The 13,688-nt window shown below is 41.9% G+C and overlaps 1 protein-coding gene across 1 annotated transcript in view; it reads left to right on the forward strand.

Annotated features, from left to right (window-relative positions):
- TRIM71 (tripartite motif containing 71) overlaps window positions 1-13,688 on the forward strand; it is a 29,638-nt gene that overhangs the window by 8,107 nt on the left and 7,843 nt on the right. The window contains exons 2-3 of the mRNA XM_006039151.2: window positions 10,763-10,897; window positions 13,584-13,688. Coding sequence (XP_006039213.1) covers window positions 10,763-10,897; window positions 13,584-13,688 — 240 coding nt within the window. The remainder of the gene's footprint in view (window positions 1-10,762; window positions 10,898-13,583) is intronic.

The following is a 13,688-nucleotide window of genomic DNA, read 5'->3' on the forward strand; positions in this document are numbered from 1 at the left end:
CCCCCCCCAAAAAAAAAACAAAAACAAAAAAACCCCCCCAACAAACCAAACTAGAACAAAACAAAACCAAAAAAACCCCAGACACGTTTATTTGTTGATTTGGGCCAGTATGAGTGACTGTGCAGGGGATGATTCAAGCTTAAGCAGGAGTGTGGAACTATCTTGTGGAGGTATAGTGTCCAACCCTGGCAGTTGAGTTTATTTCAGGTCACCCCCCACCCCACTAAGACTGAAGGACTGGTGGCAGTGTTTTGAAAGGAATGATGGGTAGCCATTAAAGATGAGAGAGGTTTTCCTCCCATGACACATCACTTCTCAATACTGGGGAAAACCTCACCAGCTCATTGGGGTGGCAAAAAAAAAGTGTGTGTAGGGGGCAGCGAGGAATCAAGCTTTTGAGTCTGCCAGAAAATTTGCAGCTCCCCTGGCTGGAGGACTGAGGGGGAGAAAGACTGGATTATTTAAACTTTCTGTGGCTTTGAAGAAAAGGTCTTGACATTTTTTAAAAACCTGAAACTGAAAATGTTGTTGCAAATGAGTTCAGTCTGCTACTCCTGAAGTGCATCTAGGTAGCCTCTAGATCAGGTGTCGGCAACCCCTGGCACACATGCTGAGTGTGGCACGCGAGGCCATTTTGCTTGGCATGCCATGGCTCCAGGAAGCTGTTGCCAGCGATGGAGCCCAGGCTGCTCCCAGCAGGGCTTGCAGCGTCCCTGCTGGGAGCAGCCTGTGATCCCAACTGGCAGCAGCTCCCTAGAGCCGGGACAGCTGCAGCCGGGAGGCTCCAAACAGCTGTGCTGGGCTCTGGCATCAGCTCTGCACTGGCGTATGCAGGCACACCTCGGACTGGGCAGTGGGGGCGGGGCCTGAGGCAGCGCAGCCCCAGTGTCTCCCTTGTTCCCGGCACGGAGGTGGTGAGCCTGGTGCAGCTGTTTGTAGCCTGCTTGCTGCAGCTGCCCAGAGCCTGGGCTGGCTCCAACCAGCTGCGTTGGGTTCATCACCTCTGTGCCAGGAGCGGGGGAGACCAGGGCTGCGCTGCCTCAGGCCCCGCCCCCACTGCCCAGTCCGAGGTGTGCCTGCATCTGCCAGGGTGGAGCTGATGCCAGAGCCCAGCATAGCTGTTTGGAGCATCCCAGCTGCAGCTGTCCCGGCTCTAGGGAGCTGCTGCCAGCCGGGATCCCGGGCTACTCCCAGCAGGCAACTGGGATGCTGCAAGCCCTGTTGGGATCAGCCTGGGCTCCAGCAGCTACCCAGAGCTGGGGTAGCTGCTGGGCGCCCCCGGGGCCCGCTGGGGGGGGGCAGGGGCTTTTGGGTGGAGGGCAAGGGGTATAAGGGCTGGTGGGCACAGGCTTTGGCTGGGGGGCAGTAGGGCTGGGGGCCAGGGGCTGTGAGTGGGGGGGCAAGGGGCACAAGCAGGGCATCCTGCCATGCACCCCTTGCCCTCATTTTGTTTTCTGCCATGCCAGCACTCCCAACACCTTCTAAGGTAGGCATTGCGGTGTTTTTCTGCACTCAGGCCAAAAAACGTTGCTTACCCCTGCTCTAGATTAAGAGAAGAGGTGTATGTCTCTCTAAAAAGTGTGTTGAAGAGGTTTTTCAGAACCTTCCTGTTGATAGGCCAGGTTGTATTTTAACACATTAAACATCCAGGGTGAACTTTGGGTTTGCTCTGTAGGGTAATCACTAGGCTAACAAAATGTTAAAATACAGCATGACCTATGTAGGCTTTTTTTTCCTTAAACGTGTTGGTTAAAATAACTGTCTCTTTAAAATACTACTTTCTGTCGTAGCCTGGGCAAGCCCTGGGCTGCCTTTGCCGTTACGTCTTGACAGTATATTATTTAAAAGCTGAAGACTGCACCAGGGCTAGGTCATTAGCAGAACACAGAGGAAGTGATTCCGTTATCTTTGAACATCAAAGACAGAAGAGCTGTTGGTAGAGAGGGCCATTAGGGCAATGTCTTTCTGCCTCAGAGAAATAAATTTTGAGGATTGCTGTGGGGGAGGCCAGTTGGGAAGGCAATAAGAAGCATCCAGCTGGGGAGCAGATGGGGTGGAGTCTGACATGACATTTAAGTAAAAGGAATTTGCAAAGTCCAATAGCAAAAACAGATCAGTCCTACCATGCTGGCTCCCAAATCCACCTCATTCCTGCAGTTAGCTTGTGTGGATGGGAAGTTGATAAGTGGCACTGGGTGTATTGGCTGTGTGCAGCTTTTTTTTTTTTTTTTTTTTTTTTTTTTTTTTTTTTTAAGCTGGAGCTGATGTTTTTTGCTTTAGTAGAACTGAGTTTAAATCTTATATTTTTAGATTGTTAGAACTATTTTTTTTTTAGATTGAGACAACTTTCCTTATGTGCAGTAGGTTATTTTGTAAAACTAAGAGCTGCTGTAATGTAGATGGGTCATTCTTGGTCACTAGCATCCTAGTGTAAGTCTAGGCAGCAGCAGTAAGCTGTATTTTAGATGATACACAGGGCATGACTACACGTGCATTAGCACACTTTAGTCAATGCACATTAAATCTAGTACCTCCATTGTGAAGTACTGCGAAAATGTGCATTAGCCTGTCTTCATGCGCATTAACTAAAAGATCACAGTATAACTGATGCTTGATGCTCATTGACTTATTTTAATGTGCATTAACTAAATGGCTGTTTTTAGTGATGCTTTAATGTGCATTAAAATAGACTAATGTACATTAAAGCACAGGTGTAGATGTGCTGACAGTGTTGAAAATGCTAGTGCTTTGGTAGGTAGACAAGGTTCTTTTAGTAAATGTGATATCTTTTTTTATTAGACCAACGGAATAGTTGGAAAAAGCTTGCAAAGAACAATTTTTCCGAACTATTCTTTTGGTCTATCACACTTAACCTTGTCTGCCTATGTTATTCACCCAACAATTCAGAATATCTTGTTAGGGCTTCTGCTCTTACAAAAGGAACTGGCAGTAAATATTCAAAATTTCAAGGGTTGTCCTATTCTGCTGATTATCTTTCTTACCATTGCATCTCTTCACACACACTATCTTCCTTTCCTGTCTTTGTTCCAAAGTATGTGCAACTGTGTACTTGGTTTTTAAAAAATAGCTATCCCCTTGCAAAGGTTCAAACCTAAATATTTAAGTTTTGCCAACCCAAATTGAAATGCTCCAAACAAAAGTGGAAATGGATACAATTTGGCTATTTTTAATTGTACAGCCCGAGAAATTTTAAAATGGTAAGGAATTTTAAATTGTTACTCTTAAATCTTACATTCTTTATTAAAGGTGGCAGAAAAATGTTTGCCTACCGAACTTAGGTTTTGACTGAATTCCTTTTAAGAATTGGGTAGCCAGCTGTGGCAAATTCTTTAGCTTTGCTTGAGAACTACCCCCTTCCCAAACGTTAATCCAAAGGTGCAAATGAGTTTTGCACCTACAGTTTGGGGGAGGAAAGGGGTAGAGGGGGAAGCATACTTGTAAAGATACAAAACAAAGTGAGATGTTAGTGCTCTAAAGATGGAGCTTAGTGAATAGTTTCTAGTATGTCAGCTTCTGATTTGAAATGCAGTTTAGCCTTCAGCCATATCTTCATCAAAGATCCTTGTTCACAGTGGAGGCAGGGGCAGATGCTGCATGTACATTGGGGTATTTTTTTTCCTTTTATGTTCCCTTTCTTTTATCCTTTGTTTTGGGAAAAGTAAAGGGAAGTGTCTCATAGCTGGTCTGCCCTTGTAACTACTATTAACTTAAACTAATCCAGCTAAGTCGCTGTAAAAACCCAGCCGGTACAATGTAATATAGGCAAAACTGTGGGCTGTCTTGAACAAGAATAGTGCAGGGATATTGATTTCTGCAATAAGAATGGAACTGCTTTGAAAGCAGTCTTAGCACTCCAGCCACCATCAACTTAGTTTTGTTTTTGTTTTAATTAGGCAAAGCATTACAAGCCAAAATAAATCTAGAGATGCCACTTATCAGTGGTTGTATTTCTAGAACTTACCTTTTGGTTATTTTTAGCCTGTGTTGAGCTTCATAATTTCTACTTGCATAGTAACTTGGACCTCCTAAAAGTGCCTATATTCACACTGCCTCCCATTGTTCCCAACAGGGGTGAGGGTTCCTTTAGTTAAAGTGGCTGATTTTGAAAATGGAGCTACTTCAACTACTTGAAGAGGGGTTGCAAAGAGGATGGAGCTGGACTGTTCTCAGTGCTGGCAGATGACGGAGCAATGGTCCCAGGTTGCAGCAAGAGAAGTTTAGGTTAGATATTAGGGAACACTTTCATGAGGAGGGTAATAAAACACTGGAACAGGTTATCCAGAGGTGGTGCAATCTCCATCCTTGGATGTTTTTAAGACCCAGCTAGACAAAGCCTTGGCTGGGATGATGTAGTTGGGGATGGTCCTGCTTTGAGCAGGGCGTTGGACTAGATGACCTCCTGAGGTCCCTCCCAACCCTAACTTTTCTATGATTCTATCTGAACTAGTTGGAACCAAGGGAAGCTGTTAGATGTTTTGAAAGAGAGCACCTTCTGCTAAGGCCAGTTGTAACTTTGAAACTCAAGGGATGTGAAAAATTTCTTCCCCCCCCCCCCCCCCCCTAATATTTTCCTGATATGAACCTTCAAGAGAAGTTGAAGAATAAACTTTCCTTTATGAAGATGGCAACTTGCAAAAAAAAAAACAAAAAACCCAAAACGAAAGACTTTTGGGTGTGTTGTTTTGTTTTTTTTAATTCCTTATAAACTACTTGTTGCACCAAGCTTGCTTCATTGTCTAGGTAGGAGCAAAAACTGGGACAAGGAGGCATGCATGCATGCATGTGTATGCATGCTTTATAACACACTCATATATATACACTTGCACACAGAGGAAATCTAGCTAGTATACTCTGGGTGGCTTGTGCTGCTCAGAAGTGGGATAAAGCAGCCACAGGGATCTGGAAAAACTTCCTTTCACACAAAAAGGAAGATATATATACCATCTTCAAATAATAATATTGCATGCGGTATTTCTTAACTGTTTGGTGCACACTTGACAATTTTTAACTTTTATTAAAGAAAATTTAACCTTTTAACTCCAGCTGAAAGTGTGCGCATTTGGAGAGTACATACCTCTAGTTCCAATACAAAATTCTATATGTTTCCAAGGTTCTGAAAGCAGGACATTCAAAGTCAGGGTTCTGCTTTTTGGAAATGTGATTTAAGGTGCACTAAAAAAACTTTGGCTGTCTCCTCTAGTGACACGGAAGAAAAATGAAAGTGTGGCTTTAAAAACAAGGTTGCTTGTGTGAATTTGATATCTTTTATTAGACCAACCCAAATGGTTGGAGAATAGTTATTAAGCAAGCTTTTGGGTTCAAAAAACCCTTCGTCAGGCTAAGGAAGCTTCAACAGTTGGTGTGTGCTCTTCCTGGAGTTGTTTTTAACTTAAATGTTTGAAATTTTGAAGTTACAACTAGCGTCCCTGTCTTGCATGGTGTCAGTATGAAGCAGAAATGAACAACAACCCTGCCTTTTAAAATTTGTAGGGCTTAACTGAATTTTTTGGGACTTCTCCCTTACTTACATCTACATAAAGCTAGAAACATATCTGAAAATGAGAAGTAAAGCAGTTTGCTCTTTTACTCATGTGTATCAGTTTATTTGCCATTAACTCATGAATGGTTATAGTGTTGTTGAAGTAAGTATAGCTGTAGAGGCTTACACTAGCTTTTCTATCAGATTTTGGAACAAGAAGAAAATAAAGTTTCTAAAGCCACACTTGTGGCACTAATCTATTTCTGGTGGGAAATAATTAGGATGGAACTGAGTTTCTAGAAAATTTTGTACCACTGATTGAGGGCCCAATCCTTTAATTGGGAGAGCAGAGTGATATACTTTTACCTTGCCATTTAAAGAGTGAAAAAAGTCACTTTTTGAAACTTAGGGGACAACCAAAATAAATAACTCTTTCACACATATATGTGAAAGTTGTTATTTATTTTGGTTGTCCCCCAAGTTTCAAAGTGACTGTTTTTTCACTCTTTTAAATGGCAATTTATACAGGTCAGTTGCATCATATGTGCATTTAACTTACACGAATTCAACTATACGCGGGGTGGGAGGGGGGGTGGGGCTTGAGTTTGCATGTGGCACTGCCACTTACCTGGAGGCCCATTATGGCGGTGCCGGCCACTGCCTCCAAAACCTCCTGCTGTCGCCATAGAGCTGTGCCCGGAGCTGTGACCAGCCGCTGGGCAGCATGCAGCCATCCCCACCACCACCCCGCACCGCACCGCTGCTGCCAGCCGCACAGCTCTAAGTATGGCACCACCGCTGCAGTGGGTGGTTTTGGAGGCAGAGGCAGTCACCGCTGGCACGGTAATACGTGATTTTCGCCTTATGCGCTGACTTTCGAACCTAACCCCCGCATAAGATGCGACTGACCTGTATATCACATCTAGTTCCTAAACAGATATGAACTATTTTGTTTGTCTTTAAGGAGAAATTGGGCACTCGTATGTCCCTTTCATTATGAGTGCCCAGTCTACTCCTGCATCTAGCTGCAGTACCCTTGGTATTGTTATGAGAGTAACTGCAAGCACCCCTTTTATGTTCTGTGGAGTCAGTCCAGGCTCAGCCTTTTCCCAATCTAGCTGAGAATAGTCCTGCATAATTAGAAGATGCTCTTCTATGCTATACTTGCTCTGATACCAGTTTGATTTTTACTCTCTTAAAAGTGACTACTGTACATAGGAACAGGTTGAGCAAGTCTGGGTTGGTTGTTTCACCTTGGAATGGAATGTTTGATCAAAACATTGTACATATGCTCACAGGAGCCCAGGCCATGCTTCACACTAGGTTTGTTTGCAGGCCTGTTTGTGTGGTGTCTGTGCTTTGAAAACAAAACTGTAAAATGCTGTGCATGTTAAGATGAAGTAATGAATTTCTGCTGGCATCCTGAAAAATGACATACCCTCTCTCAAGCTCCCAGGTGCCTGAAGAGTACTCCAACAGTAGTTAAGCAAATGCTTTTGAATTTTGAAAATATGAGCAATTTTATACTGTTAGTAAGCCAGATGTTTTCTTCTGCTAGTAGAGTTTGGTGCACACTGTGCTATGCTGACATGCAAGTGGGCTTGTGAGAAGAGGCAGTTTTGCTGTAGTACCTTGCTGACTGTCAGTATTTCAGTGCCACAGACATTCTTAATTTGAAATAAGTTCATTTCCGGCTCCTTCAGTTTGCTGGGGCTTTGAAGTGATTTGCTTTTTCATGGCAGTGCATCTTTCTGTGTTTTTGTCCTAAACTTCAAAAACAGGAAAATGGCAATAAAAAAAGACAACTTGAGCCAGAGGGCATGTCAAATCCTGAAAGACCAGTCTGTCTTTTGAGCACTGCATTTTCATCATCTAGGTAAATAATTTCAAAAACACTGGGGTGGGGGTGAAACCTCCATAGATCAAAAGCTTGAGAGATGCCCTACCAGGTAAATAGTGGTCAGAAGTCTTATCTGACCAATTCTCAAGCCTATGTGGCATGTGGACTTCTTTGCAACTTTGTCTATATTGGATTCCCCATCCTGTCTACCTTCATTGTTTGGAGGTGGGGTGGGCATGTCTTTGGCTATCTCAGTCTTGCCTTGGTGATGAAACTGGAGGGATGTTTCCGTTGTTCCATGCTCTTATGCCTTCTGCTTCCAGGGTATCTGGCATGCAGGTTGCAGTCCTAACCAATACTGCTGTTCAAGAACATCATAGTCTTGGGTGTACGAGCTTCAGTTATAAAATAGTGGGGACAATACGTCCTTGTAAAATAGAGCTACAGCTAACATAGGGGCAAATCCCTCTAGTTGAAGAAAGGAGTACTTCTGTCTTTACTTGGGAAGACTCCAGGTTGATTTCAGAGGGAATGCTGGAAGGCAGCTGATTTAAAGGTATGGATTAAGTGGAAGCATAGCAATTCTACTTTGACACCTCAGATATGACTGAACTTTTTTGTTTTGTTCTTCTCAGTGCTTTAACAATTTGCTAAAGAAGTTTATTTAAAAAAAAAAAAAAAAAAGCTGCATATTTACAATAGGTCTGACTTTTGGTGCTGCACTAGATCTGCTCTTCAGTTAGAATTTAGGATTAAATCTGTCCTGTAGAGATCCAACCAAACATCCTTGCTCTCGCTCTGAGCTCCTTCTGCTGTTCATTGGTTTTGAACACTAAAACATGCTTTGAAATATCCTTCCAGACAGTCCATCCCCAACTGACCATGCATTTCATAACTGAAATCAGAAGCATTGTAGAAGGCTGTCAGCAGAGGCAAGATGGGGAAATGGAACCAGTTCCTCATCGAACATGTTCTTAACCTTTTTTAGTTGAAAGGGGACTCTGCTTAGGTGGGGGGCAAGCTCACAGGAAAGGAGACTTTGGTTCTTGTTCTCTCTCTCTCTCTCTCTCTCTCGTGTTTTTGTTTTTACTTTCTCAGTCATCCTCATCACCCTGTTGTCTCCTGATGAATTTTTTTTTTTTTAAGGCTGCAGTTTCATAACCTAACAATCTTCTTCCCCCCCCCCGCCCTTCCCCAGGTCATCTTGAAATGCTAAACTTAGCTGTCTAGAACTTTAGGGTTTTTTTGGCTGTCTAGCCTTACATTTATTGAAGGGATGTTCTACTAATCGTCGTAAGTACTGTTCTTCCAGCTGACTTGCCACCCACACATTCTGGATATCTTGGATAATAATCACTTGCTGAAAACTTTCAAATTTTTAAACTGGATGTCTCAACCTCTAATAAACACCCAGCCTATTAAGCTAGTTACGAACCTTTTGCTGTAAGACCTTTAAACCTACTCTAAAATAGGCCTGTGCAAAGCAGCTAGTATTTGCTTTGGGTTCAGCTGATTCGGAGGACAGCGATTCTATTTGTTGACTTTTGAATCACTGTCCTGAATAGATTCGGCCAAATCTCCGAATCAAACGGGCCCATCCCCTGCCTGGCCCCAGCATCCCAGCGCTTTGAGAGAGAAAAAAGCTCCGCACTCACCAGCTCCTGCCAGGCAGGGGGGGCGCTATCCCTGCTGCCCCCCACTGCCCTGTGCTGTGGGGGGGCTCTGCCACGAACCCCGAGAAACCCTGAAGCTGCTGCAGCATCTGGTGAGTGCAGAGCTCTTTTTTTTTAAGCTGGGACACTGGGATCTGGTGGGGCATTCATTGATGGGGCTGGCAGAGTAGGCGGGGGTTGGGGGATGCTCAGGGGGACTGAGGGAGCAGGCAGGGGATGGGGTCTGGTGGAGGTCCCCCAATGGTTCTTCTACCACCCCCCACCACCCCTCCCCCACATGCACTTACTGGCATGTAGTCCAGGTCCAGCTCCCTGTGATGGCGAGCAGGGACTGCCTGAATCTTTGAATCTCTTCTGAGAGCTTCAAATCGATTCCGGCCTTCTTTTTTATTTGTCTCCCAGTTCGATTTAGAGATTCGGCTGCCGAATCCCATCCACATCGAATTGGCACCCGAAGCTTCATACAGCCCTACTCTAAAGCACTTTCCTTTCCTTCTCCTCCGCTTTCACCCCCCCCCCCAACTTTTTGAGGATTATTGCCTCAGCCACCAATACAAAGCAGGAACTGTCTATCCTGGGTGTTTCTACTTTCCATTAATCTAAAAATGAAACTTGGAGAGGAATGCTCTGAAACTGAAGAGGCTCTGGGGGAGAAGAAAAAAGTCTTGCCTCCATTTTAGCCTGATTTGGTATATCTAAAAAAACTTGCTATATTTGGAATAAGTAAATTTCATGTTTTCAGCTTCCATTTTCCCATATAAGTTTTGAATACAGAAAAATCCTTGTACTTCTGTTGCCCTTAAACTCACAGGAGATTTAATCGCTAAAGAGAGGACCCAAATATTCTATTTAACTAAAATAAAAGGCACCTCTGACCAAAAAAATATTGCCTAAGGTTCATGATAGTCTTCAGGCTAATTCTTAATTCTTCAGTTTTAAATGTTATTTGTTTGTTATCTTCCCAAGCATGCCTTGTAGATTGATATTGCTTTTAATGTTTTTGCATACCATTGGCATATATTGCATTAGTACAAACAATTCTAGCCTATTAAAATAAAGTAGGCAGGTTTACTGCATTACTTTGTCTAAAGGAGTTGAAATGTCAAGCTGTGTCCAACAGTCAGTCCAGTTTTAAAGTGCTTATTCTTATTTTCTTTTCATGCACAGATGCTTCTCTACAACAGATTCATTTATTCATAAGGAAGTCAAAGAGGTGGCTGTCTATATTATAGTAGACTTGCATAGAAATTGGTATTCATTGGAATTCTAATAGAAGCCACTTGTTATATAACATAATGTTAGTCAGAATTTCATGGGTAGTAAAATTTTGATCTGTGAATTCAGTAAAATTTATTAATACCAGTGTTGTTATATGGTTGGTTCTCTTTGGTTTGTCGTTTTAACTAGCAAGCTTATTGGACCACATTTTTTCTGCAACTAGAACTTTGTGTAAGTAAATTAGTATCCGTGGAGCAGCACTGAATGTATTGGGGGGCAGGGGGAAATGGAATGCGGTGTTGGTCTGCTGGAGCACATCTTTCAGGAGTTCCAGCCTCTGGTATGTGAACCTGATAGGCATTCAGTAAAACTAAATGAAAACAGCTTCTTTGAACTTTGTCCTACAGTGGGCACTGAGAGCATGTTGACCTATCTGTTCTAATGCTGGAGGAGTTGGGTTAAATGCAAGAGCCCCTTGCCTAATACAACTTTAATTGGTTTGCCTAAGCAGTACATGTCTTTCCTCTCCAGCTGAGTATTGAACAGGCCCAAGCAGTGGCAGAGCAAGTTGAAATGAAAGCTAAAATGGTGCAGTCTGAAGTCAAAGCTGTGACAACTAGACATAAGAAGGCCCTGGAAGAAAGAGAGTGTGAACTGCTATGGAAGGTAAAAAGAAACTTAATTTACTTGAATTACTAATAAATAACCCTTAAGGTAGAAATGTGATCCTTTTTGAACTAGTAAATGGTCTTATTTCTGATAAGCCTTTGGACTGAGTATTTTAAATTAAGTAATCTCATTGAAAATCATCTTCAGGATGACAGTGGTATTCCCCACCAAAAGTGGGGTGGGGGTTTATGTATGTGTTAGAGATAAAATAGAGGGACTAAGAATTGCAGGGAGCCCACTCTAGTAACCTACAAGCAATAGGGGAGGTCCCTCTGGTGGGGGCATGCAGCAATACATCAGAACCCTGGGAACCATCTTATTCCACCTGCAGCAATATTGAACAGAGTAGGCCTAACTTAACTGCAGGTGTTTATCCCCCTACACATTAAGCATACAATGAATGGAGAGAACTATGCCCAGTCTGGTTTTCTTGCTAACATAAAATGAGAAGTGGTGTTTATCTGATTTTAGAATAAATAAGCTATCCAACAAAAGTTTGGGGGGGGGAGATCAATCTCTTTTCTTAATAACCAAGACTATTCCTTCCACTCATTGAAGAGGCCAGATCTTGGTAAAGGCCACACCTTTCTGTCATAGCAAACGGACACAATGTGGTATGGTGTATTAATATATATTAATATACTGAAACATGTAAAAGCTACTTTCCACACTTGTCCAGACAGCCTTCTTTCTTTTTTGCCTTTATCTTCAATAAAAAAAGTCTGTGCAGAGAGCTGTGACTAACTTACTTTTGTAGTTGCAAGAGTTCACTTGCAAGAATGCCTCTGTATTGCTTTTTGGAATAAAAATGTTGGCATTGCTTTCTGTAGTGATAACTTCTGGTCACTACAGCTAGTGAGGACAGTAGCTAGTGAGCCATCAGAAACTATGCTTACTTTTGTCATTGGCTGGCTGGTGGTGCCTGTGCATCTCTGAATTAAGGAATATGAAAAGGTAAAAATAAGAGGACACTACTTCACCACTGTCTTCCCACCTTCTCCTGCAATCTCAGTCTGCAACAGGCTGCAGTCAAGGAGAGATTTTATGGATGATAGAACAACAAGTGGCATTAGCAACAAGATGTTCTACAAAACAGGCCTAACACTAGTCTATATATAACATGCTATGGGACCTAACACTAGTCTATATAAATCCGTCCTGTCTATTCCATCTATTTGGAAGATGGAGGAAAAACAAATTTCATAAAGCAAGGAAGACTTTAAATATTTAAACTGTAAGGCTTGAGCTGGTTTGTGAAAGTTGGTCAAACAGTGCTTTTGATCCTAAGGGATAGAGAGGACTTCCTGCAAGCCAGGAAGTATCTGTGCTGGAGTCTTTTTTTGTTTTTCTTTGGGTTTTTTAAAGTAATGATCTCTCCTCTTCTGTTTAGGTCTAGCGATGTAAAATTGACCTGAATGAGCAGCAAAATGTTTACAATTGCATTTTGACAATTAGTTATGTTTTGTTTTTTTTCTAGTTCAGTAGTCCAACAAAGTTAAATTTAACTATTTTCAAAGAATCATAAATTAATAGTGACTCCCTTCTCATTTTTAAACTGCTGTTTTGGTTTATTATGTGCAAGATTATTTGAACAGTAAGAGCTTTTGACAGAATTTCTTTGCCTTTTTGGTTTTTTTTTATGGGGCACTTTCTGTGTTGGAGGGAAACATTGCCAAGGAATGAGTAAATCTGCTTTCTTGGAACTTCCAAGGCACTATGTGAAAATTTGTAGTGTTTTTATATACTCGCATCATTTCCTCAATGTAATGGTTATACTTGTCACTAATTTTATAAGGAATAGGTTACTTGTATTGTTTCCCACACAAAATATTAAATGGTTTTAGCAAGTACTGATATCAAGCAATGAGGGAAAGTGTGCATATACAAAAATGCAGGTACATAGATTTCTATGTAAAGTAGACCAACAGTTGTTTACAAACCAATAGCCAATTTTTAAACCTTGGTGAATCAGGTGTAAGGTGCTTTGTCATAAGGTAATTGGCTCCAAAATTTTTGTTTCGGTGCTTGCAGTCACAATACGTACACAAACCATTTTGATTTCATTGGTGTTATTAACACTATTTTAGTTTAAAAAAAAAAAAAAAAAAAATAGTGGATAAGTCCGATCTTCTAACGGCATGCAGAAAGGCATCGTTTAAGGTTTTTTATTTTAGCGTTACTGACAGATAATAGGAAGTAGGCTATCTCCTACGCCTGAGCTGCAGTGAGGATTGACCAAGCTTCTGTGTTTTAAATGAGGTTGCTTCTGCTTTTTCAAGAACCCCTATGTGCCTGGAATATGGGATAACACAAAGGGAGACTTTCTTTTGGTTTAAAAAAATGCTGATTTTAAGTGGCATGCCAATGTAGCCCCCTCTCATGGCAGAAAAAGGCAGTCAGTGGGAAAGGGAAACAATGTTGAGTGTCTCTGGCAGAAGGAGTTTACAATCCTTTAAAACAAAAACATCCATATTAAGATGCAACCTATATTAGGAAAAATTTAAGAGATTCAGGGTGGATGCTTATTTTAAATAGGTTTTTATCTTGCAGACCACTCTTATTCTCTTCAATCTTATCTCACCCCTATGGCAACAACAATTTTGTGCAAGATACTACTATGAGAGACTATTTCTGTAGAACTCCTCTGCTTTTAATATAGGCATTATATCTTTTTGTCTTTAAGGTGGAAAAGATTCGTCAAGTCAAAGCCAAGTCGCTCTACTTGCAAGTTGAAAAGTTGCGTCAGAACCTGAATAAATTGGACAACACAATTAGTGCTGTTCAGCAG

Source organism: Alligator sinensis, unplaced genomic scaffold (assembly GCF_000455745.1).
Source record: "Alligator sinensis unplaced genomic scaffold, ASM45574v1 scaffold1342_1, whole genome shotgun sequence".
Taxonomy (NCBI): Eukaryota; Metazoa; Chordata; order Crocodylia; family Alligatoridae; genus Alligator; species Alligator sinensis.